This window comes from Hippichthys cyanospilos, chromosome 21, assembly GCF_059441005.1.
Source record: "Hippichthys cyanospilos isolate Australia breed blue-spotted pipefish chromosome 21, RoL_Hcya_1.0, whole genome shotgun sequence".
NCBI classification, from domain to species: domain Eukaryota; kingdom Metazoa; phylum Chordata; class Actinopteri; order Syngnathiformes; family Syngnathidae; genus Hippichthys; species Hippichthys cyanospilos.
Window position 1 is genome coordinate 9,692,655 of NC_142389.1, and position 24,996 is coordinate 9,717,650.

General features: G+C 39.0%; 1 protein-coding gene across 2 annotated transcripts in view; it reads left to right on the plus strand.

Moving 5' to 3' along the window:
- The window catches only part of akap9 (A-kinase anchoring protein 9), a 53,123-nt gene that overhangs the window by 5,635 nt on the left and 22,492 nt on the right, over window positions 1-24,996 (plus strand). For both annotated transcript variants that reach the window (XM_088404674.1, XM_088404675.1), the window contains 14 exons: window positions 310-2,652; window positions 5,792-5,906; window positions 6,224-6,431; window positions 7,320-7,371; window positions 7,803-8,090; window positions 10,100-10,345; window positions 11,567-11,640; window positions 11,914-12,083; window positions 13,475-13,608; window positions 17,590-17,752; window positions 20,673-20,767; window positions 21,470-21,587; window positions 22,195-22,233; window positions 24,226-24,458. In XM_088404674.1, the coding sequence (XP_088260800.1) occupies window positions 310-2,652; window positions 5,792-5,906; window positions 6,224-6,431; window positions 7,320-7,371; window positions 7,803-8,090; window positions 10,100-10,345; window positions 11,567-11,640; window positions 11,914-12,083; window positions 13,475-13,608; window positions 17,590-17,752; window positions 20,673-20,767; window positions 21,470-21,587; window positions 22,195-22,233; window positions 24,226-24,458 (4,278 nt within the window). The remainder of the gene's footprint in view (window positions 1-309; window positions 2,653-5,791; window positions 5,907-6,223; window positions 6,432-7,319; window positions 7,372-7,802; window positions 8,091-10,099; window positions 10,346-11,566; window positions 11,641-11,913; window positions 12,084-13,474; window positions 13,609-17,589; window positions 17,753-20,672; window positions 20,768-21,469; window positions 21,588-22,194; window positions 22,234-24,225; window positions 24,459-24,996) is intronic.

Consider the following 24,996-nt stretch of genomic DNA (forward strand, 5'->3'; position numbering starts at 1 on the left):
AATGCTTTTTTATTTATTATAAATTGTTAAATTAATTGGCTCATTATTTGATATTCTGTATTTTTCCAAAAATAGATTTCGGCCGAAAAAAATAAATAAATCCATATCGGTCCAGGCCTAAAGCCATTTCAGTTCGTAAGACCTTTCATGTCAAGTTAGATGCTGCTGTTTTTGTTAGCAGCAGAGTCAGAATGGGCTCAACTCTCACAAAAAGTGAGAGGCGTTGCTGTTTGTTGAGCTGGAATTACGGGGTATGTAATGGTAATCTGTGTTTTGCTTTTGTCTGTCTAATACCTGACTTTATTGTAGTCAGGGAAAAGATCAGAGGAGTCATTCACCCAAAGGCTAAATGAGAAGGATGTTCTCATAGCTGAGAAAGAAAAGGTCATCATGAATCAAGATCAGTCTCTTGCCGAACTCAGAGCAGCTGAAGAAACTCTCGCCACCACGCTGAAGGAGAAGAATCTGCTACTCTCGGAGCAGACGGCGTCTCTGAACCTCTTCCGAGAGGAAATCGCCATTTTGGGACGCTCGGCAAATGACATCCAGGCATCGGATGAGAAAGACCTGATAATAGCCGAGCAAGAGAGAGTCATTTCTGAGCGGGATGGTTCTCTCAACCGACTCGAAGACCAACTGGAGTCATCACGGCAAAGCCTGCGTGGCCTCCAACAGCGAGTGTCGGCGAAGGAAGCGGAGCTAGAAAAATGCCTGGTCGACCTGCAGAACACTAAGCGTGATTTAGAAAGCCGTAAAGGCGAAATGGAAAGTTGTAAATCACACCTTGAGAAAGCGCTAGGCGACCTACAAAGCTGTCAGAGTGAGCTCGCCAGCTCCCGGCGGAGGGAGCTAACGTCCTCGAATGAGATTAAACAACTCATGGGAACAGTGGAAGATCTTCAAAAGCGTTGTCACCGGAACAGCCTGTCAGAGGGTGACGCCATGCAAAGAATGCAGGAGGAAACGGCCCAGAAGCTGGACCTTCTCAGGGCCGAGCTGGACGAAATGTACGGCCAGCAGATTGTCCAAATGAAACAGGAACTTAATCTGCAAAACACGGCACGTATGGAGAAAATTACGGCGGAGCATCAAGCAGAGATGGAGCGACAGAAAGCCGAGGTGGAGCGGTATCATATCGAAGTGGAGCTTCTGAAAGAACAAAATTTGACTGTCAAGGAAACACTCTCTGTTAAGATTCAAGAGCTTCAAGTAACATTAGCAGAATCCACAAAAGAATTTAACAGAGAAAAATCCAACCTCGAGGTTGAGCTCCAGAGCCTCCGTGGCGATCTCCGTTTAGCGCGGGAAAAAGCTGAGCTGGTATCTCGTAGTCATGTCTCGCAGGAGAGCCAAAAAGATGAGATGCAGCGCCTTTTGGACACTACCGACGATCTCCGGCGCCGGCTGGCTGCCGCTGGAGAGGCGGCGTTGGAGGCAGAGGCCCAGCATGAGTCTGAGACGACCAACTACAAGATCAAGCTGGAGATGCTGGAACGGGAGAAGGACGCTGTGCTGGGCCGCATGGCTGAGTCGCAGGAGGCCGAGCTGGAAAGACTTCGAACGCAGCTGCTCTTCAGCCACGAGGAGGAGCTGACGCTCCTCCGGGAGGAGCTCAGACGAGAGAGCTACCTCAATGCTGAGAACCTCCTCAACGAAGCTGCCATCAAACACCAAAAATCTCTGGATGACCTCCGCCTCACCTTTGAAGACCAGCTGCATTTGTTACAAAATGAGAAGGATACCTTTTCTAACGAGAGAGAGGAGCTCTTGCACCAAATTGTCGGCCTGAAGGAAGATCTCAAGGTGGCCTTGCAAAACTCCAAAGAGGATGAGCTTGTTCAGCAGCTGCAGGAGCTTCAAGTGGAGCTTGAAGATCTGCGCAAGGGCAGAGAGCAACGAATCAAGCTTGAGAGTGAAATCCCAACACTGAAGAAGGAGATAGAGGTTCTTCGAGAAAAGGAGCAAAGCTGGACGAGTAAATGGAAGGAGCAGCAGCTGGAAAATGATACAAAAACAGCGGAAATGGAGACACTTGTCGCCCAACTGAGGGAAGAAATTGAAAAGCAAAGAACAACGTTCTCCTTTGCCGAAAAAAATTTTGAAGTCAACTACCAAGAGCTGAAGGAGGAGTATTCCAGCCTTATCGAGGCTAAAACGCAACTGGAGGAGAGGACACATAAGGAAACACTTGAGCTCCAGGCAAGAATTGTTGAGCTCGAGCGAGAAAATATCAAAATATTCGCCGAGACACCAGACTCAACCAAACTCACGGAGGAGTTTAACGTTACACTGAGCGAGAAGGAAAGCTTCGCGGAGAGACTTTTGGAAGTCAGGGAGCAACTAGTGGAGAATAAAATGGCGCAGTTGAAAGAGCGACCCGCGGAAGGACGAGCTTCGCCGCACAAGCCTGCCATGGGAGCCTCCGGCTCCAACCGGCGTAAGAGGCGCCAGAGGTTGAAGCAGGAGCGCAGAGCGATCAGTGGCGGCGGCCTCTCAGACGCTGGCAGGCAGAGGGAGGAGGAGGGAGACGAGGAGGCGGAGGAAGAAGACGAAGGCAGAGCTACAAGTGCCGCAGAACCAGAGATGCAGACAGAGAGCCAGGTTCGCCTCGATGAGGCTGACAGCTGCCAGGGAGACGGCACCATCAAACAGGTAGATGTTCTTACACCGCATCAGCTTTTTTCGCCCCGCTTTATGCACTCTGATTCACTCGCTTGCACAATGATGAAAGGCCTTTCCAGAAATAATATTATGCTGCGGGAAAACACTTGACGCTCATCTAACGGAGACACATGAGTACCGTAACGACTCGCTAGTTGCTAAAAGATGCGGTTTTCTTCTGAGTTACACAAGAGACTTTGTTTTTATGTTTGCGCGGCTTGTGAGAAAAGTGTGATGCTTGCTACCGGTGGAAAAAAATCCGAAAGAGCATCCTTGCTCTGTGGAGCTGTAGCCCTACACCATCGATGTGGGACTTGCAAGTAATTAAAGCCTACAGTACGTGTTTTTTTCATAATTTTCATAATAATAATGAAAAGTGTTTGAAATGTAAACATACCAGTAAGGCTTACAGTACGAGTAGAAAAAAAAATCAAGCTTTTAATTCTTGAATTGAATTCTTTTAATTCTTGAGAATGAACTGGAAATCATTTCAGGTCATAAATAATCTTCAGCATCATAAAGCTAAAGGAGAAGAACCGAGATGAGCAAATCTGATCTGTCCAAAATGTGCCTGCTGTAAATTATAAAACCTACTGTAAATTGTAAAACCAAGGCCAAAAGGCGCCTTCTTGGCATAATCTCAATGATAAAACATTCAGTTTTGATTATAGTTTTTGAAAGTGCACAGCTGTGAACTGGAGGTCATTTTAGGTCCTGAAGCATCGTCCACTCCACATCATAATGTTCAAGGAGAAAATACCAAGATGGGCAAAGCTGTTGTACGGGCAAAAATTGCCTACTTTGACAAATCTCAATTATAAAACATTCCGTTTTGCTTATACTTTTTTTTAACATATCAAATAACTATCAGCATTTCTTTATCATGTTAATGACTTAAGTATTGATCTATAGTTCTGAAAATGTGTAAATAATAATAATAATAAATATTAATAAACTGAATTAGAGGATGTCGGAACTTTTCTTTATTTCCATTGGGATCCTGTCATAATAAACAGAAGTGGATAGACTTAAGACAGAATAAAAAAATGAATGAATTTGTGACTAGTTTTTTGATAAACTCACAGCAAAGCATCGCCAAAGACAGGATGCCTTTCTATATGTCTAATGTTGAAATGAGTCAAAGCAGCAGAACAGACATCTGAGCATGTAAATTTAAATGATACATTTCACCAATTGTTTTTTATTTTGTATATCTAATACAAATGAAGAATGCTAGAGTATTCACTTCGGTTACCGTGGAAAGCTCACTCTAATTAATTAGTTGAAAAATTTTTTGGGATAAATTCAGCCAACAGCGATCTATTTTTCTTTCCCTTAATAATAAATAAATAAATAAATAAATACAAAAAAAGTCTGGAATACAGATTACGGCTAATAAAATCCCACAATGCATATGAAGTTTCATTATGATTATAAAACAAACTAGCCCTCTGAAAATTATTGCTTAATGATGACTTTCTTAACAAATATAAAATCAAGACTCTTTGTACTGAGTAAATTATAACCTTTGGACCAATTTAGTGGAATTGGTTAAGGGGACACTCAATGAGCTCTTGAATCTGTAACCGCTAAAATACCTGAGTCTTCAGTTAATAACCGGACAGGTTAAAAAGAAAATAAAAATCTGTTCATGCAACAAACAAAGCCACCTTTAAAATGGTCAAACCCTGACAACATCAAAGGCAGCAGAACAGCAGTTGCATAATGGCTCAACCAGAACCAATTAGCACTAATGCATAAATCACAGCGTGGAGCCCTTGCTTTTTGTTTACTGCCCGGTAATTGGCTTGTTCCTGCACTTTGTCATTGAAGTGAGATTAGTTGCATTATGACAGCTATTGATTCATTACTAGAAATGAGCAAAATTGCATAATTGAATTATAAGAAAACCACACTATTCTCGAGGGACAGATACCAAAATCAGTTGCAAATATAGTCGTGAAAAACAGACACTACCGTAATCCACCAAATATAAGGTGCACTTTTTTTTTTCCACAAAAATGAATACCAAAAGTATGGGTGCATCCTATGAATGGTATCTTAAAGATTAGATCTTGAGGAAGATTCATCTGTCAGCCACAGAAGCCGAGGTTTGACACACACGTGCATTTTTATATTGACTCTAGTCTGACTTACAATTATTATTATCGTAACGTAGAGGACGGACACAAGTTGGCAGTTAGCAGCCAGTCCCACAGCTAACATCATCTTGTGTTAGCTGAGGTTGTTACAGCATTATTTTCAATAAAAGAAGCAATCAGACTGAACGATCGTCTGAGTCCATCTTTGTTCACACACAGGAATATAACAAAAACGCAGAGTATTTTATTTAAGTTATGATGTCTCCATCTGATTCAATTAAGCGTGATTAGTTATACAGCCCAGTGCTCCGGTTAGAGAACATGGAAAGGTATTCCATTTCTCATTTATAAATTCTGATCTTTTGGCAAATACACACAATCATAAACTTGGTGAAACGTGGATAATGTGAAAGAAAGTAGTGTCTTACTGCTAACCTTTTAACAATGATTACAAGCATTTTTTGATTGATTTGAAAAATAGACGCGGCATGTGACACATTCTGTGAGTGAAAAAGTAAAAGTACCTGTTTTTTTTTCTAGATATTGTCTCAAAAAAATCCATATCTGTCAATCCCTAATTAACCCATTCAATCCCAAAGTCATGATTACATAGCCCATACATTCAATACCATGTACTTTAAGCACAGTATTTATTTTTAGCTCGCACATTCAATACTAAAGACATGATTATACTGTACATCTTTATAGATCAGACATTCAATCCCATGTAGTTGCTTACATTTTTTTTTAATTACCATGGTAAAGCACTGTCTGAAAACCGCTTGCACAGAATGAGTTAAATAGTTTTCACATATTAAAATTGGTAGTTAAAATATACTGAAAATAATTCAATGGAGTTCTTCCATGACTTTGTTACTTTCATATGAGACAGGGCATTGTAGAAAAATTAAACAAATAAAGCAAACAGCCTGGAATCTGTAAAATAGCAAACCGCAAGGAGTCTGCTGTTATCTGTATTTTTTTTATCCCAAATTTTAATGCAAACGTTTTTCCCCCCACATGTTAAGGATGAGCGCAAGTTGCAGTTTGAGACGCGGCGCATCAGTCTAAGTCAGGTCCACGCCGCTCAACTAGAGATGTTGCAGGAGGAGGTGGACAACCAGAAGGATGCTGTTGACCGAGGTCAGCTAATGGTGTGCTTGTGTTATAATGAGAGCCATCTTACTCTTGTTTTTTTTTCTTAAAAGCAATATCTTGGTGACATATGTTCCAGAAACACCTCTAATAGAAGGTGAAGGTCTGAGCTGTATTGAATACCATTTTAAAAATATTAAGATTTATTTTCAAACACATTTTAAAATACTTAAAGCATTTTAAACAATTTAAATCATTCACCTCCACCCACCTTCTCGTCATGTCAATAAAAAAATCCAAGCACAAGGTCTATCAAAAATATTGTATGTTATTTTTAGGTGAACAGCATGTTTATTCTTACTTAGGTCAATCAGATTCAGATGAGGTCCAAAATCTGAAGGCGGAGATGGAGGAGCGAAATCGCCACTTAGAGGAGAGTCACCGGCTGGAGGTGGAGCAACTCCGAGCTCAATACCGGAGGAGTCTCACCGAGACGGAGGAGCGCTGTAGCACTGAGCTCGCCATGCTACGGCGGCAACTGCGGGACCTCGCAGACTCGCAAGCCCAAGACAGGTGAGATCGCAGCACGATGGTTCAATGATCACAAGTGACTCCGGACGAATATTTGCCACATGCGTTTTTTTTTTTTTTTTTGGTGTCTTAAAGCTAACAGAAAAGAATACCAAGATGTACAAACTTTTACTTGGCAAAAGGTGCCTACTTACATATTATATTTAGATTGACAAAGAATTCCTAATCTTTCATAATTTCGAACTCCAGTATTCATCTACTGATCTGCAACTGCATTTTTAAATAACGTGTGTCCTCATCAGATCATGGTTTGGGTTTTGTGGCTTCCTCTGCAGATTTTCATTCGATTGCAGGATCCTGTCACTATTTTTTTTTCATTTTAAGTCAAGCCTGTCAAAAAATAACAATTTTATTCATTTAAAAAAAAAAAAAACAACCGTTACTACATAAATTTTCATTCATTACCATTTCTACCGCAGGTTTACCTTGCTATTTTTCTAGATATTTTACCTCCTAAGTTTCACCAGACAAAATAAAATGTATTTTTCTTTTTTAACAGAAGAAACAAAAAAAGAGAACAAAAGCTAAACAAATTCGTAACACTGTATTGGAAAAAACACGGAAGTATTTTGTTTTCAAACTTTTGACTTGTACTACCTATTAATATAAACCTTCAGGAAAAAAAAGTGTTGGATTGAGTGCCCTATTAAGGATTAATGTCTGTATTTTGCATTGTGGAGCCTTTTGGCTAATGTTACTAATAATTCTAAAGTGGCTAATAAACCAGTATATACTTGATTTATGTATTCATTATGTTTAATGAAAATATGCATCTGTTCACATTTATGCTCACAAACAGCCTAAGAAGCAGACCATGCTGATCATTAATTCGCATCTAACGATTCACTTATTGTTTTTCATGTTTTCTAGTGGCCCACAGTCCAGCCAAGAGTGCAGCGAGGAGCACCAAGAGGAGCTAAAGGTTTGACTGCCTCCATTTAAATCCGCCTTGTCACATCATTATCTCCTACCATGGAGCTGATCGGTGCACGGGCGCTAAGAGAGCCTGACAGTCTGAGTGGACACGGGGGAAGCGGAAGCAGCCTTTAGGGCTAAACGTGCCCTAAATATCCCCTGCCCCAACACAACCGCCCTCCCTTTTTGCTCCAGAAGCAGCTGAATGAACTGTCCTATATCGAATGATTAAAAGGGTGGGAAGTTACATAATCCGCCTGTATCTCTGAGTTGGTCCCTCTCCTCCCATACTCATAACTTTGAGCTTTCTTGTCTGATGTTAGGAATTAGTCACAAGACAGGGGAAACAACGTGGTGTATTGATCTGAGAGCAGAAGGGTGCGTTTGTGTTTTTTGCACATTACTACAACACTTCAGAGTTTGTTCTTGCTTCTTTAGGACCTCACCGAAGAGCAGCTGTCTCAGTGGGCGTCGGGCTCCCGCTCTGGCTTGAGCGCCAAGCTGCAGGCGCTGAGGAGGGCGCTGTACAACGAGTACGTCCAAGAAGTGGCTGCGCTCAAGAAACATCACCAAGCCGAGCTGACGAGGCTCCAGCAACAACTGGAGACGGAGAGGAGAGAGCGACGGGATATCAGTGAAAGAACCTCGAGCTCCTCGGAGACCGCCGGTGTCGCTGGGCAGGGCGAGCTGCAAGAGAAGCGGAGGATTGAGGAGGAAGTCGCTAAGGTGAGTGATTATTTCATTAACTCTGTCAAGGAGCGACTCTTTAGTCCTTGCGTGTGCCTTTGTCAGCAGCAGTCAAAAGTTTGGAAACACCATCAAATTCATATGTTCTCCAACATTAAGAGTATTTAAAAAAAAAAAAAAATCCACGCTATTAACTACTAAAAATGCACAGCTGCTAATTCATGAAGTCATTCCAGGTCATAAAGCCTCATCTGCATCATGAAGCTTAGAAAATACCAATATGTGCAAGGCTGAGCAAAAGGTGCCAACTTTGAATAATCTTAATTTGGGGCGACATGGTTTGGTGGTGGAGTGGTCATCTCCCAGCCGAAAGGCTGTGGGTTCGACCCCCGACCATCAAGACCATGTCTAAGTGTCCTTGAGCAAGACACTGAACCCCCAGTTGCTCCTGATGCTGCGTCATCAGTAGGTAAGTGACTAGTTAGTGTAAAGTGTTTTGAGTTTCTAAGGTAGAAAAGCGCTATATAAGTGAAAGTCCATTTACCAAGTCCATTTAATCTTAAAACATTTTGTTTGTTGGTTAACTGAAAGTTGTTGCTTAATGTTAGCCATGTTTACTATGGCAGGTGCACTACCATTGAAAATAAGTCTTTTGGTGCGTACATATTCTCAAAATGTTCATTAATAGACATTGTTCCTCTATAACAAATAATGAGAGGAAAAATACTAATGTAGTCCTTTTCATTAGTAAAAAGTTCTTATCATCTTTCATCATCTTTCCTAAAGTCATCACCATCTTGAACAATAACATGCACTGACCCCCCCCCCCCTTCATACAACACACCACCACTGTGCAATTCAATTCAACAGACTACAAAATGTTTTATTCTACTGCTGCCATAAATTTGCACTTTTCAATTGCATTTTTACACATCCTTTTTGTGTGTTGTTATTGTATTTATGTTTGATTTGCGCTTGAGCCTCCCAATTTCGTTTTATACCTTCGGGTTTTTTAAAATGACAATAAAAACTATTCTATTTTATTCTATTCTATATTTTGCCTATAATTATTTTCATACCTTAAGTATATTTCACGTACTTCAAGTAAAAACCTCTTTTTATGCTTCCTGTTGCCTGAAAATGACATCACATATACTCAATCCTCACGTGATCATCAATGACAGCTCACCTGTTTTCTGGGTTTTGTCATGTGACATTTGCTCGAACTGAGCTAAGATTGGTCATTAGCACATGTAACAATATTCTCAGTCGCTTTGTTACCTTTGCATGAAAGCTTTAATTTTTTACTGCTGAAAATGTAATTCCAACAGTATTTATTCATAAGTAGATGACTTAAGCAATAATCTACAATTAAAAAAATGACAATGAAAAAAAACATGAATTAAATGCTGTTTCTAAACTTTTGACTGGTATTGCATATACAGTACATACAGTATTGGTAGGACTTGTATTTGTGTGGCTAAAATTAAATTGTTAAAAAAAATAATTTCAATAACTATGTTTATACTGTTTATCAACCATTTGTGTATAATTTCTTGTTTTGAAAAAAAAATATTACTATTATTTTAGAATGAAAAACGAACCTTGAGCACAGGTGATGTTATTGTCAGTTGATAGCAAATGGAAAGTATTGTTTTAAAAGATATTAATTGTACATGAACAATAACTTAGTTATGAAATTAATTTTAGACAAAATATTAACGTTTTACCTCTGAAAATGACCCTTGAAGTGGCATTCAGATAGCTTGGATTCAGATCAGTAGATTTGGCAAGAAACACGATTCAATATATACCATGTTAACTCTCCTCTATCAAATTCAGTTTTATTCAATTGGAACCCAAATGTGCGATTTATATGCAGCGTCACAATCTCCACTGTCAAACCTAATCAAGATTTTGCAGCAGTTTGCATTTTACTGTGCTGCACACAAGACGTGTGACTGAAGTGCAAAGCACTTACCTATATGTTTCACATGGGCATTCCATTACAAATGAAAGGATCTCCTATATCAACTTTTTATCTTCAGGCCATCGTCCAGATGTCTGTGGAGTATGCACAGCAGACGGAGCTAGTCCGGATCAATAAACTCGCCTGCCAGGCCAGCGCCGCCATGCAGACGCAGTCAGACGGCGAGGAAGCCGCAGAAGAGGACGCGGCTGTCTCGGTGGGTGCATGGTTGAAGGAGGAGAGGAAGCTCTTGGAGAAGGAGCTGCGGGACAGGAACGCTGAGATCCAGAAACTCCGGGAGAAGCTGCGGCGAGCAGAGGAAAAGGCGAGTATTGGTTGTGTATTACCTTGGACAGTAAATAATCACATACGCTCACATTGATACCGAGAAACGTATTTATCAACCTTTATTGGCACTTTATATACATTAGAAAAATGTAACAAAACACCATCAAACAAAATGTCATAAGAAGTGTATTTTCTCAAATTGTTCCTAAAGTACTGTAAAGAACTCAGGCTTCACTTGCACATTTTCTTGCATGATTAACTTTTGGCAGAGTGACAGCAATTAGTATTCATCCATCATTCCGTCCATCCAACCATCCATCATCTGTAGACACTTATCCTCATCAGGGTCCCTGGCTAGCTGGTGCCTATCCCAGCAGTCTTCAGGCAGTAGGTGTGGGACACTCCGGACTGGTTGCCGGCCAATCGCAGGGCACACATAAACAAAAAAACATTCACAAACCAAATCACACCTGAGAACAATTTAGAGTGTCCAATACACCTGCCATGCTTGTTTTTGGAATGGGAAAAGAAGCTACGCGGGCTCGGGGAGAACATGCAAACACAGGAAGGCTGAAGCAAACTGAATTTGAACCTGGCACTCTGACCCATGAGGTGGGCCTGCTAACCATTCTTCCAATGCGCCACCCTACAATTATTTTTCAACAAAGCACAAACAAAAGTAACTGCAGGTCATATTTTGTTAAACACATAATTAATATAGTTTAAATATGCAAAATGTGAAAAAATCATTGCTACTGTTTTCATGATGTAATATAATATTATTTAATGAATATTCAGAGTCTTGGTGACTGACAGTGGCCCACAGGTTTCAGAAAATGCTTATAAATCTGCTGTGATTATCTTGACATTTTCTGATTGGTGGGTATTGGTGGCAAGAAAACAATTCCTCCAGCATTTTCTTTTACGATGTACGTACTCGAATTACTCAAGAACTCACTTCAACCCTGTTACCTGCAAGTGCAATTGAATTAGATGGCCGCATGACTCACGCTTCTCCAGGAGGTGGTGCTGCTGTGCTTCTTTTTCTTCAGCTGCATCCCAGCTGCACCTGTTGCCATGGCAGCACAAAGAAACTAGTGTGTCTGCACGCCAAAGGAGTCCAAGTGTATCTTTGTTTGTGTCATAGGGGTCGTTGTTTACAGGATGTCCTTATTTGAATTTGCGTCCCCGACATCACCACTCTTGCAGCTTAGCCATGACGGGACTGCTTTCCGTTTTCTCCCTTTTCCCCGTGCAGCCACTACAGACGAAAAATGGTGACGAACAAGTTGAGGAAGGGGAGGACGATGTTGACTCCATGGATAATGAAAGGTGATGATGATTTCATCAGTCTTGATGTCATGATTTACCAGTGTTGTGGCTCTCAAACCGGGATACGAAAGCTATTGTGGCAATTTGTGACATATCATCATATAGATGACATTATTTTGCCTATATTTTTAGAATACTTGTTTCTCCAAAATTACAACATCATAATTCCTTTAACATTTTAAGAGTATATATGATACAGACCTGTTTGAGAACACTTTTTTAGTGTTAGCACGAGAATGACATAACTAAAGTTGACATTAATTTTGTATTCAGTATCGCCCTGCGCAAGGCCAACGAGAGGCTGAGTTGCGTATTGGCCGATGTCCTGAAGGCCACGGCGGCAGCAGAGGAAACAATGGGCCTCCACATGCAAAATCTGCAGGGGGATACTTCCTCTAATGCAGGGTTACAGGCTCCATCATTATCCGCATCGCATGTCACAGGCAAGTAACACAAAATTAATTTCGGAATACTGCTATAACTACTACACTTACTGGAACTGCATTTTAATATAGTGCATTTTTCCACCCAGTAAGCAAACAAAAGCTACAAGCAAAACATGTCATTAGTCTCCAAGTATCACCATCATGCCAAATATTTAAATACATTAGCATAATCGGTGTGTTAATAAAGTGTTAATAGAATGAGGTAGAAGTTTTTACTTTTTTCAAAAAAGACACTATTTAAAAGTACTCTGTGGCACATACACATAGGAAATTAACAATAAGTAAATAAGGATTCAGTTGAAAAGTGCATTTAAATTTACTAAAATTGTGCCTCTGTGTTTGAAAATAGCTGTCAAATTTGAAATATACAGTATTTTCACAAAAGTTAAATACTACAGAGCTGTACTTAAAGGGATGGTATGGTTAATAAGCAGTAAATAGCTATTTTGTGCAAGATGATGAAATTATTTTTCACAAGCAGTTAATGTTGTTAAAAACACATGTTGCCACTTGCTGTCGATTGAAATTAACATCACACGTTCACGAGGGTCATAAATGGACCATTAATGGCTTTTTCCAATCCATGGCAACATTTTATTTATTTTTTTATTTTTATTTTGTATTATTATATCCTTGTATTATACTTTGTATTTTTCATTTATGGTGTTAGTTAAAATAACGATCCGTGGTGAATTCCTTGTCCTCTACCAGCCGCAAGCTTTCTGTGTTAAAAAATGGTTAAATCTCAAAAATACATGTTTATAAAATGTTTAAATATGGGATATAATGAGATACTAAACTTTTTTTGGCCATCTTTAGCAGTCAAAGGTTAATATGCTGTCACCAATCACAACTCAGCTTGCTAATGACAATTATAAAACTCAAACAGGTGAGCCATTATCGGTCGTTTACAACCTCTAAGCACGTGATGCCATTTTCAGTCAACAGTGGTAAAATGTGTTTTTAAAGGGATAGTGTACTAATTTCGCCATTTTCAGCCGTTTAAGTTATAGATATTACTTTGCTTATAACTAATTTGATATTGGAATAATTTTTCATGTGCTATTATTACGTTTGAAAACACATTTTGACAAATCATGGCTTCATCTGTCTTTGTTCATTAACAACCTGTCCCGCGACCAAAACGAGAGCTGTGATTGGTCGTTACCCTAAACCCCGACCACATGTGATGTCTTTATATGATGTCTTTTTCAATCATTCTTTCAGTGGTAAAATGTTTTTAAAATTATCAACTGTACATGATAACTAATTTGGTCATTAAATTTACTACAGGAAAAATAACAGATTTTATTTGCTGAAAAGGGCTCACATTGCACAAGACAAATCAACACAATGATGACAAACAATGTTAACTTTTCTCACACTAGGTCAGTCTGCCAGGTGTTCGTCTGGCGACAGCTCCTTCCTGGGGGAAGACGAGGAGCATCTGATGGGCATCAGCGGTCGCCTCCAAACAGCCTTGGAGAAGATGCTGATGGTTATCACTGACACTACCAACCAGGTAAAAAAAAAGACTTCTCATTTAGTGTACTTTTTAGTGCTGAAGTTAATGGTTTCTCAATCTGGAGATGAGTCAAGAATGGCACTTGTCTGGAAAATACCCCCCACTCAATGGAGCCACTTCATTCCCAGCGGTCGCCCATAGAAACCAGTTGTATTTACATGCAGCTTTTGTCCCACCGCCAGACAGCCTATCATAGTCCAGCTTGGCGAATGCCCCCTCCACTCTCATGCCGTGCGCTCGCTGCGTGTAGTGTCGGCCCCTCTGAGTTGAGTTTAACTAGGCCATTGAGCTTGTTACTGTAAGTGAGTGCATGCCACATCCTACCCCGTGGCTGAAATTCATGCCTTACTCACGCTTGGATGCCATTTGTCTTGGTGTTCTAAAAATAGTTTGAAGCCGGCGTCACTGTTGTTCAGCATCTTTCTGCGTTACTTCTGGCAAATCGTTCTTTTGAATATTTTAATTTTTCTTGCAGTCAAATAAGCAACATTTGCATTTGTTCTGTACTGTTCTTTGGGCCTGCACACCCTGACCTTGTTTAGGATAGACTGAGTGCATTCTGGTTGCTATTTTGGACCGTCTAGCATTTGTATTTTATTTCATGATAATGTCTGTGAACAGTTTCTGTTTTGCACATCATGAAATTCAGGGCTGGGCCAAAAAATAAGATGTCTTCTCAGTCATTTCTGTGCAATCATAATTTTAATGCTTTTTAATTGAGGTCACAAACCCCCCGAAACATTTATTTAATGGTTTGATTTATTAAAAAATAAATCCTTTGCAGAATGTTCAGAAAACAATAATATATACTGATTTCAGATCAGTTTTACTGTAAACTTGTGCAAAATAAAGTTATTCTTAGCTTGTGTATAACTTGCTTAAATGCCACAAAATTTGTTAAAATTGTAATTTTTGTAAACATGTCTTGTAAACCAGCCTTTGATTTCACGATTTAGCTAATTTTCACGTTGTCGTTTTTTAAAATATTTACTGCACAGCTTTAATATAGATCATAGTGTAATAGTGAACAAAATGAGTAATGTCATATTAATGTCACTCCTCTTGCCTGCACTTAATTCATAAAATAATCCATCATCTCCCCAAAAAGTACTGACTCATGAATAATGAAACTACTTTTTTTTTTATTTCATTCATGAGAGCCACTAGCACTTTAAAACTCTACAGAATGACGATATGTAATCCATAGTACGTAGTTAAAAGAGGCTGCAGTCTGCATGTTCATGTACATTAAAAAATAATAAATGACTCAATCATTCAGACATATCCCACATAACTCGTTCACTGGCATTGACAACGAGAGATGTCAAAAATCATTTGACTGGGCAAACATTAAATAAATTAACTCATTGATTGCCTGCTTAGTGTTTTTCTTTGGCAGTGAATGAGTTATTAAAATTGTGAATAAGGGTGCTGCTAATTACTTACAGCGTATTAAGAGCCGACAAATACTTCACTAATACTGAAGTTTGTGAAGCAGACCATACATAGGAAGTTGTCACTAAAGCATGTTAATAATTTTCCTGTCAAGGACAAAGTGTTTTAAGTGATGAGCTGTCACAGGGAAGTGACATGTTCTTTTAATAGGTTTTGCCTTTTTGCACTGCGTGAGACTGCGTTAGGCATGAATCCGGTTTGACAACTTGGTTGCTGGGAGGGTGTGTGTGTGTGCGTGGGTGTGTGTGTGTGTTGTCTAGGGGTTATTATTTGTGTGCACGGTAGTGTCGTAGGGAGTGGTATCTATGTGTGTGTGTGGGAGATATCTATTTGCTATTCTACCTGGCTGGCCCGGTGGTGTGTTGGGAATAGAGGCCACACCTCCCTTGCCCTCATTCCCTCCCTCCCTTCCTCCCTGGTTTGACTGAACACAATTCTTCAGCCTGGTGATCAGTGCAGTCAGTCACCCACAATGAGGAGAAAATGGCCGTGGAATTCTTGGATTTTGAGCTTGAGAGGAAACCTTGCCTGATAAGTGCCTCACCTTGGTGAGTAAAAGGAGCGGGAGTGACTGGCAAACTCTGGAAGGACCTCTGTCATGTCATTTTACCCGCGAGCAATTAAAACGACGGGGGAGCCCTTGGGAAAAGCTTGTTGTTGCCACGGAGATATAGCTTTGTTTGGAATCTCCAGAGAGAAGATGAAGGGGATGTGATCTGTGAATTTCCACTGAAAAAAAAGGAGGTCAGCAGTAGCACGGGGGATCGCCCAAGAAGACCCGTAACTCGGCGCGGTTTTGTTCAGGAATGCCGCTTAAGTTGATGGCATCAGGATGACGAGCTCAGTTTGGACGTTTCCTTTTTTCCGCACGCTGCGGTTGGACCTGTTTACCTGCTCAACTAAACCCGGCAGCCAACCACAACGTCAACTTCATTCCCGGATCATGGTCAAGCTTCTACGGTGATCCTCCCCAAAAAAAAGCATCTGTAGCAGCCATGGATTCCCATCGCTCCTTCTGGAATTCTAGGATGCAGAACACCACGTGGGTGGAAGGGGAAGACCAGGACGTGTATGAGGTGGAATCTCGGATCCCCCTCCCACGGCCTTTCCCCGTTTATAGCACCTTAACAGAAAGGAACGCTGTCCTGGTGCAGACGCAGATCTCGCACGTCAATCATCGCATAAATGGTCACCTGCTTAAAGTTATCTCCAGAATATCTTTGCCCACACCTCCCTATACAGTAAGTTAATACCTCACGCGTCGCATGAGAAGCGACGATGAATATTTTACCCCCTGTGTCTTCATTTAGGCTCGAGATGAATTAAATATCAACTGAGAGCCGTGGTGCGTTTCAGAAAAGCAAGATAGTCCCTGCCCATTGCGAGAAATTTTTTCAATGTTGTCAGTTAAAATAATGATTTGTGGTAGCCTGCCTGCAAATTGCGAGCTTCATTTGTTTAAAACTGTCTAATCTAAAAAATACCGAAGTGTTTGAAATGGATATTTAAAGAATGCAAAAGTGGCCATTTTCAGCTATGAAAAGTTAATTTTTTGTCTATACTTTATTTGATAAGTAAATTGTTTTTCATGTAGACATTTTGCCACGTGAATTGAAAATGACACATCACATGTGCTTAGAGCTCAGGTTTCAATCACAACTCAACTTACAAATTTCATATGGCATAACCCAGAAACAAGCGAGCCATTACTTATTTTGTAGTTAGTTTGATGACTAATTATTTTTCATGAACAGCTAACAGCAATGTGTGACATTGACTTGCTGAGTGTTTTGGTGAATTTAGGACCAATCACAATGCCGCTTTATGCCACATGACCAATGGGGGAGCCCTGATTGGTTGTTACCCACCCCTTGAGGATAAGTGGTCATTTTCAGTAGTTAGCAAGTGGAAATATATGTATATGTATATGTATTCCATGATGTTTTACTGTACTTTTTTTTTTTTGCTGTACTATTTTACTTCAATCCAAAAGTTTAGTCTCGTACTTGTACCAGTTTTTTTTTTTTGATCCATTCATAACATTTATTTAACACACACAATGATCTGTTGTAACCTCGGACTGACATTACTGTGTCACTTTCGTGCAACAACGTCACCTCTTCCTGCATTCCATAAAGTCGCAAAACGACCTTTGCACTCCAGCGATAGGCAAATCTGTTGAAGAGTCATCGTGGAATTGAAATGAAACACAATCTGTCTACTGTAACATAACGGCAACATAAACAAAAAATGTTTTCCATTTTGAACACTGAACAGGTCAACATTAATTATTTAATTAATTAACACAATGGAAAATCTGCTCAAAACACACCCCACATGACAGGATAATCAGTCAGGATAATCTTTTAGAGACATCTGACAATCAAGTCCTTGCTGACTTGGATTATCGTAAGTGGAAAAAAAAAAAACTAAAATTGTGTCACATGCACAGTATTCCAAGAACGGCATCAAAATAATGTGGTCCCCCCCCCCCCCCCCCCCCATCTTTTGGTCACCCCTCAGGTGGAACATGCCCGCATCACACAGACCGAACTCATGCGCGAGTCTTTCCGCCACAACCAGGAGATCAGCGAGCTCCTGCAGAAGCAAGAGGAGCTGCAGGAGCGTCTCGCAGAGGAGGCCCGGGCACGCGAGCAGTTGGCTCTAGAGTTACACCGGGCCGAAGGTGAGCATCTGACACGTACACACACACATACACAAAAGTCAATACCTACAGTATCATCAGTGTTATTCAGGCCGTTTATGAGTGATCTTTATTTTTAATTGTTTCGCGAAAGGAGGCTCTAATAATAGCTTGTATTAAATGACTTACAGTAAGTACTATTAATTAATTACATTAGGTAATAAATACTAAAGTACTTTTGGATAATCAAGTACTTAAGTAATTGATTACTTTTTATAATCAAGTTGTGTGATCACCAAGAAATTTAAGTAATAATAGCGATAATCAAATAACGTAATTTAATACGATAGGTAATTAACTACTACACTGATTACTTAAGGTAGTAAATTTCTAAGTATATATTTTCATTAGGTGATCAGGTTATATCAGATTAGGTCATCATCATTCATCAATACTACAGTAATCGATTACTTTAGTATTTATGCTTCTTCCACTAACTTGTGTAATATTTTAAAAGTCAGCCTTTTTGTTGGAAATGAACTTCATCTTTTTTTAATGCTTCGCTTAGACTCAGTTTACATGTTATGCATAAAAATAACACTTAAATATTTTTGTTAAAACCACCCTTGCTTATAACATATTTCCAGTTATTTTTTCAAAGGTTGGAATGTTTTTTTTTCTCATATTGTCGTTTATTTTGCATTACAGAACATAATAAGGAAACCTGTTGAAGAAAAAAAACAATGGGAAGCAATGCATTTTTAGGTTATTATTTCGGTTTATAAATACATCATTTTTAAATGGATGGATTATTTGTGTCAAAACATTTCAATGAGAATTATTGAGTTAGCCTTTAAAAAGAGCTAAGTCAAAAATTGATTACTTTAGCCAAAGTAATTGATGACTATAGTACCCAACGTAAGAACAGAAAATAATTGTTCATTTAGCCAAACACTTGAAAAAAAATTGGAAATATATAAAGCCGCTGTGACTCAAACCATTGTTAGTTTGTGCTCCAGTAGTGAATATCTGACACATTTTGTAGTTTTAGGTGGCATCGCTGCTGGAAAGGGGGTAAAATTAAATTGGAGTTACACTGGAGCATGAGAGAACCAACATTTTTTTTTCATTTTGTCGGGGTGGTGGGGTGTCATTCTGCTAGATTGCTGGCCTACACATGTCAGGGACAGCTGGTCCTGCATGGCCCAACTGTTGCGTTCTCTTGCACACACACACCGAAGCTTACTTTGTTTGAGCTCATGTCTATTAAACACAAGCGCAACTTTTCGCAAGCTTTTGGAAAGACACACAGTGATGGTGAGACCTCTTAATCTTTTTCTGTTTCTTGAGCAATATCAGGTTATACAGTTACAGTAATCCAATATTTGCAGATGTAAAACTTGTTTTATAGGATACAGTAGATGACCATGTGGCAAACCTTGGACGATGTACTTTTTCAAATAGTTTGAAGTAATCCTCTACTTATTTAACCATTTTAGCAGTAATTGTATGTATTAAATAATTTGATAACTACATTTTTTCCATTTGAAATTAGCTCCTCCTCCTCCTGAAGACTAACGCTCGAAAAAAAATGGGGTACTTGGGCTTGGATATCTGGCCTTTTAAAAATGTCAATTGCTTTCGAGGCTCAGCTGTTTGTCATATGATGTTCCCCAAGCTGAGCTCTGATTGGCCGTTACCTGAGACTATTCCTTTAAAAACCCATGCTGTAAAATGAGCAAATACGTTTATTACTGTTCTTGAACCACTTAATTTCACAAATTGCATGTTTCTTTCAGGAGCAAACTTGAGATTTTGCCTGACTGCTACTGTGTAAATGTAAATCACACATATGTTGAACTCTCTGATTCATAGTTTGGTATTACATATTTTAGTCTTTTTTGTATTTAAAAATATTTGAAAAGTAAGTATTTTGTACCAATTATGCTAAAATAATACAGGAATCTTCAAAAGTTGTCATTTGCCAATATTTTTTGTCGTTAAATTATGAAAAATTGTTTTTTGAAGAGCTTGATTTTATATTACAATAAGGTCATAACAATAATTTATTGTAAGAAATATTATCATAAAATAAGTAATGAGCAGCAAGAAGGCAAAATTTGTGTCACTTTTCACTGGTCGTTTCCCATCATGTAACATAAATAAAAGAGAAGCGTTTTTTTTCGTGGTAAAATATTAAAGATGTGCAAAACAAACTATGCAAGACTATTAAAGAGCTCTTCCCTTTGCCCCAACCATATTGTGAACATCATTCACTGCCATTGACTGCTATAGACATCAAAGATCCCTTTTTAACCAAGCGTAAGTGAGTAAGTTGTGAACACATTGGAAAAGTACACAAAATGAATGCATTGTCACACTCAAAGTTTAGGAAGTGATTTTATTTGTAAATGAAATATAACCCACGTGACTTGCAGTGTTTGGGGGGAAAAAAAAATCACATGAATGGTGTATCCTGGAGTAAGAACCCTCCTTAGGCAAACCCAACACAATGTCCTGTTCAGGTGTCTGAAACACAACGATGCTATTGATGTTTGCCTTGTAAGCCCACTAAATCAACACAAGCAGCCATTATCAAGCCATTAAATGCACCTTTATGATATTTAATAGTTATTCTTAGAGAAAAAAGCTCCATCCTATCTACTGTATATCCACGACCCTGAATGGCATCCAAGAGCGAAATGCTTGCTGACCTGTGATGAAGCTACGGTGTTATGAAGCATTTCATTGTATTTGCAACTCATTCCTGTTCCACATCTCAAGCAAAATAGGTCAGACATGCTCGCTTGTGTGTTCCTCAATTATGCAGCGGGAATGAGTTTGTGCATGCTTGTAACGTTGAGGTTTGTTTTTGTTTTTTTTTTGTATCGACTGCGACTCCACCTCAGTGCACTGAACTCCAATTTTAAATGCACTTATTTAACCCTCTTGTCTCATGCAGGTGTGATTGACGGCTACACGGGTGAGCGGGCTGCCCTGGAGGAGCAGTTGCGTCAGAAGGAGGAGCTTCAGCTAAACCTGGAGCAGGAGCTGCAGGTAGACGATACAGTATATGTCTACATATTTTGTAGGGCTGCAATTAATGACTGGGGGGGCACAAAAATTAATTTAAGGTTTGGAATTACTTGATTTATTTAAGTGGCTCTAGAAAATGGAACTTTGCTATGGAAAATAGAGCAGGGCTTTGCTATGCCTTGCTACATTAGCATCTTTGTTGCTATTGTTAGCTGTAACATGAATCTGTGTTGGGTGCTTTGCATTTATGTGGTAGGCTACACTTTTTTCTTTTTTTCCATCTTTTTCAAAAGCGCCATTGATGTGGTTTAAAGTTAAGTAAAGTACTCTTTCATTGTCCCGGCTTCCTTTTTCCCTCCCACCCAACTAGAGAAGCCTATCAGGTTCTGTTCAACACAATACCAGCCAATCAGTGTCCACTTCAGGGCGTGGTTTTCCATCCCAATATGAAGGCAGATGAAATAAAAACAGATCTAACCAGCAATTAGAAAGCATAGTTAGATATTAATGATGAGATTAACGCTTTAAGAATGACTTGAATTAATTGATTGCAATTGATCTGTTGATCTGACACTCCTAATTTGCATTTCGATATTAAACTAGCTCTCAAGACAATGAATCAATAAAAAATGCTTAAATAGTTGCCTATTTAATAGTTGTGAGCTCTAGTCCATTGTATACAGTCAATCACTTTTTTTGTTTTTGTTTTTTTTACTAATGCAGGTTACAAGTAGTCGACTGCAAGAGCTGGAGCAGGAGAGACTTCAAATGCAGGAGGAGCGTGAGCTGGTTTCCCGGCAACAAGACGCCATGCGAGAAACCGCCAGCACCCGTGAGCTTTGTACGTATCTGAGAAAACTTTGAGAAAAGCTTTGGTGTCCTTAAAAGTGCAAGTTATTTTTAATTCCTGAAAGTAAGTTATACAGTATGTTTTACAATTAGTTTTTTTTCCCCACATTCACAAACTCCCAGTTTCATATCAGTGAAAGATTGTTTGAAAAAATTCCATTTGAGTAATCGATGAAGTAGTTGATAGAAGAATTTATTTTAAAAAATATTCAATAGTGATAGCCCTAAAAACATTGTAATTTTGTGTCATTTATGTGGGTGGAAGAATGCTGCAAAGTTTGATGTCTTGCCATAAAAAAGCTATTTTTGCACCATTACCCATCTTATGATTAAAAAGGTATCCCATGACAACATTTTGTCTTGATCAGGGTGAGTATCCAACTTGTTTCAGAACACGGGGCAATTTGAGAAACACTCTCTTCTCATGCTTTTTTTGCTTCTTCATCCCATGACAACTACTTAACAAACTCCTGAATGATGAAACACAAAAGAAAGCTGCCCCAACCCTTTTTTCTGCCATCTTTTTCTTCTGAGATGTTCCTGTTCGTGACACAAAAGCAAAGCATGTTCAACTCCTGTGCTTTCTTATTCTCCTGTAGGCCTAGTTGAAGCTGCAATGGTTGCAGCACCTGAAGCAGGTGTGTCCACTTTGAGCATGGCTCAACCCCTCCTCCTCTATCTTTTTTTTTTATGTTCTTATTTTAAATGTCTCACCAATGATATAACCGTAACCCTAATCCGGCAGCATGAAATGACTTGAGTTCAATTTAGATCGCTGCATTTAGGACTTTAGACTTGTTTGTCTAATAACTCTCAAAACCTTGACTTTGTTTTTGTAATACGCACCTTGACTTGAACTCGACACCCATAAGACCTCAAAGTATCACGGAGGAAACTTTTAATTCAAGAATCATGTATTTGATAGTCGCATGTAATATTTGCACCTGATAGGTTAATAAAATGAACGGCTACCATTTCTAACTTCCATCATTCACTTAACCCTTTCAGCCCTGTTGGGACAATGCGTCCCACAGCTTTTCAAAAAATCGCAGTGTGTATAGGAATTGTAGCAATAATACGAAATGGCATTCCAGCACTTCATTACAGATTCTAGTGGCAATTAGCAATTTTTCCATACACAACAAGCACAACAGTGCTGGGCCGGTAGATTGCGTTATGCAATTTCTCGTGAATTAACAATCCAGTACTAGGGAAGTACTGTATATTGATAATATGCTCTATATATGTGTGTTAACCATAGATTACATGTGGGTATGTATTGTGGGTGTTTGGTGATCATTTTCACTATATTATTATTATTATTATTATTATTATTATTATTATTATTATTACAATTATTATTATTATTATAAAATACTAATGAGACAAGAAACACTAAGGTCTATAACCTATGGAAGTGGGATTTTAAAATATTTTTTCAAGTATCCTAGACTTATAAACAAGTCCATACGTTTTGTTTTGTTTTTTTTTTCGAGGAAAAAAAGAGAAAATAATCGATAGTGAAAGGATTGAACTCAACGATAAGTTAACTTCACAGTTTAGCTTAGTGATAGCTGGTCACACATTAACTATGCTTCATGTCAGTTGTGTGTTTAATTGAAATGACAGCAATTTGTTACGCAAAAATGAAACTTTTAGGACTTTTAAAAAAATAACTACACAACTACTGATTCTGAGTGCAAGTGTGTAAATGACTGAATATATGTTATTAACTGAAGAAGATTCTATGACTTGATTTATGACTTGCTTAGCCCATTTAATAACGTGACTCGACGTGCTTGAGTTGTTTTTTTTTCCTTCCTTATTAAAACTTGAAAGACTTGAGACTTGCCCATATCTGACTTAGTCCCACCTTTGGCATCACCTGACAAGGCTTGTGCTTGCTTTTGGGCTTATGATCACAATTAACCTTTGCCTCAGCTTTTTGCTGTTCACTAATCTTTTTAGCGTCTTGGATTGAGTAATAACCCTGATTTTAGCATGATGGAATGAAAGCAACATCAGTCTTCTGATTGTCAATCATCGTCATCATCGTCGTCTTCTTTTTTTTTCAATGGTTTATTTTTTTTCCCTCTTCTATTGCACCAGTCAGATGATTGCAAATTGTCCTCTCCTTTCCGCCTGCTTCCTGGGCATGGGTATTTTAAAATTATTGTCTGTCACTCGCAAACTAGTCGCACCTTATCACTGCTAATTGGGATTGTTCCTTGCCGGTAGCGGAGAGAGAAGCGTCTCGGTGGGTTTGGGATCATCTTGGAAAAATGAATAGGATGTTTGAAGAGTCTGAGATGGATTATGCGATGTCTGCAAAAATACAAGCATTTTTAAGACAAATTTTCTTTTCTTTGGAATTAAAAAAAAATCAGGTCTAAGTAATGGATGGAAGTCCGTTTTAGCCTATCTGAAGCTTAAAGAAAAGCATATATGGATTTCTTAATAGTGCCTTAGTTAATCATTTAAAGACATTTCATTTGGCAATTCAGTATTGAATTAGAAAAAATGCTTGAAACAGCTCTGACGCTTTACTAGCCTTAGCATCCTATTCATCATCAAAATTTCCTTCTTCATCATCAAAAAATCCAAGCACTAATACCTCCATATCCATTCAGATCTCCTGGAAGAGACTGAGAAGCTGATGAAGGAGAAGGTGGAGGTGCAGCGGCAGGCGGAGAAGGAGAGCGCTGACCTGCTGAAGCAGATGAAAACCCTCGAGGCCGAGCTGGAGGAGCAGGTCAACCGGGTGATCGAGCTCGAGCACGCCCGCAAGGCTGAGACAGGGGACCTCCAGCAGCAGATCCAGGCACTGGAAAAGCAGCTGGAGAAGAACCGGCGCTTCCTTGACGTAAGCCAAAATGAAATACTCATGTTAAGTACTTAAATAGAATTACTATTCATGATTAACTGATGAACTGATGCCTAGATAAGGTAATTATAAACGATTAAATAAAATTTTGTCGGCTTGGGGCAAAACTTTCTGGCTTGTGTAAGAGAAATAAAATGCCAAGGTCTTCTAGGACATTTGAACTTTGTTTTGGGTTAATCATAGGCACTTGATGGCAGGTTTTTTGCTGACTTCCATTCGACATAAATTCGAATGTGATTGTCTAAACACTAGGGCCTGACTGGTACAGACACTTTTAGGTCAATGCAGATTTTTAGCAGAAAAAATACCCCCATACAAATTACCAATTAAAAAGCTGATTAGTTAAAAAATATATATATGTAATGAATAAAATAGCAATGCATTTCAAAAGGTGTTCATTATATGTGGATTGTCACTATTCATTGGATGGCCTGGTACCTATTCCTTGCAAAAAAATAAAAAGAAAAGAAAAGGAAAGGAAAAAAAAATCCTTTTGGTTCACAGAATGCATTGCTTG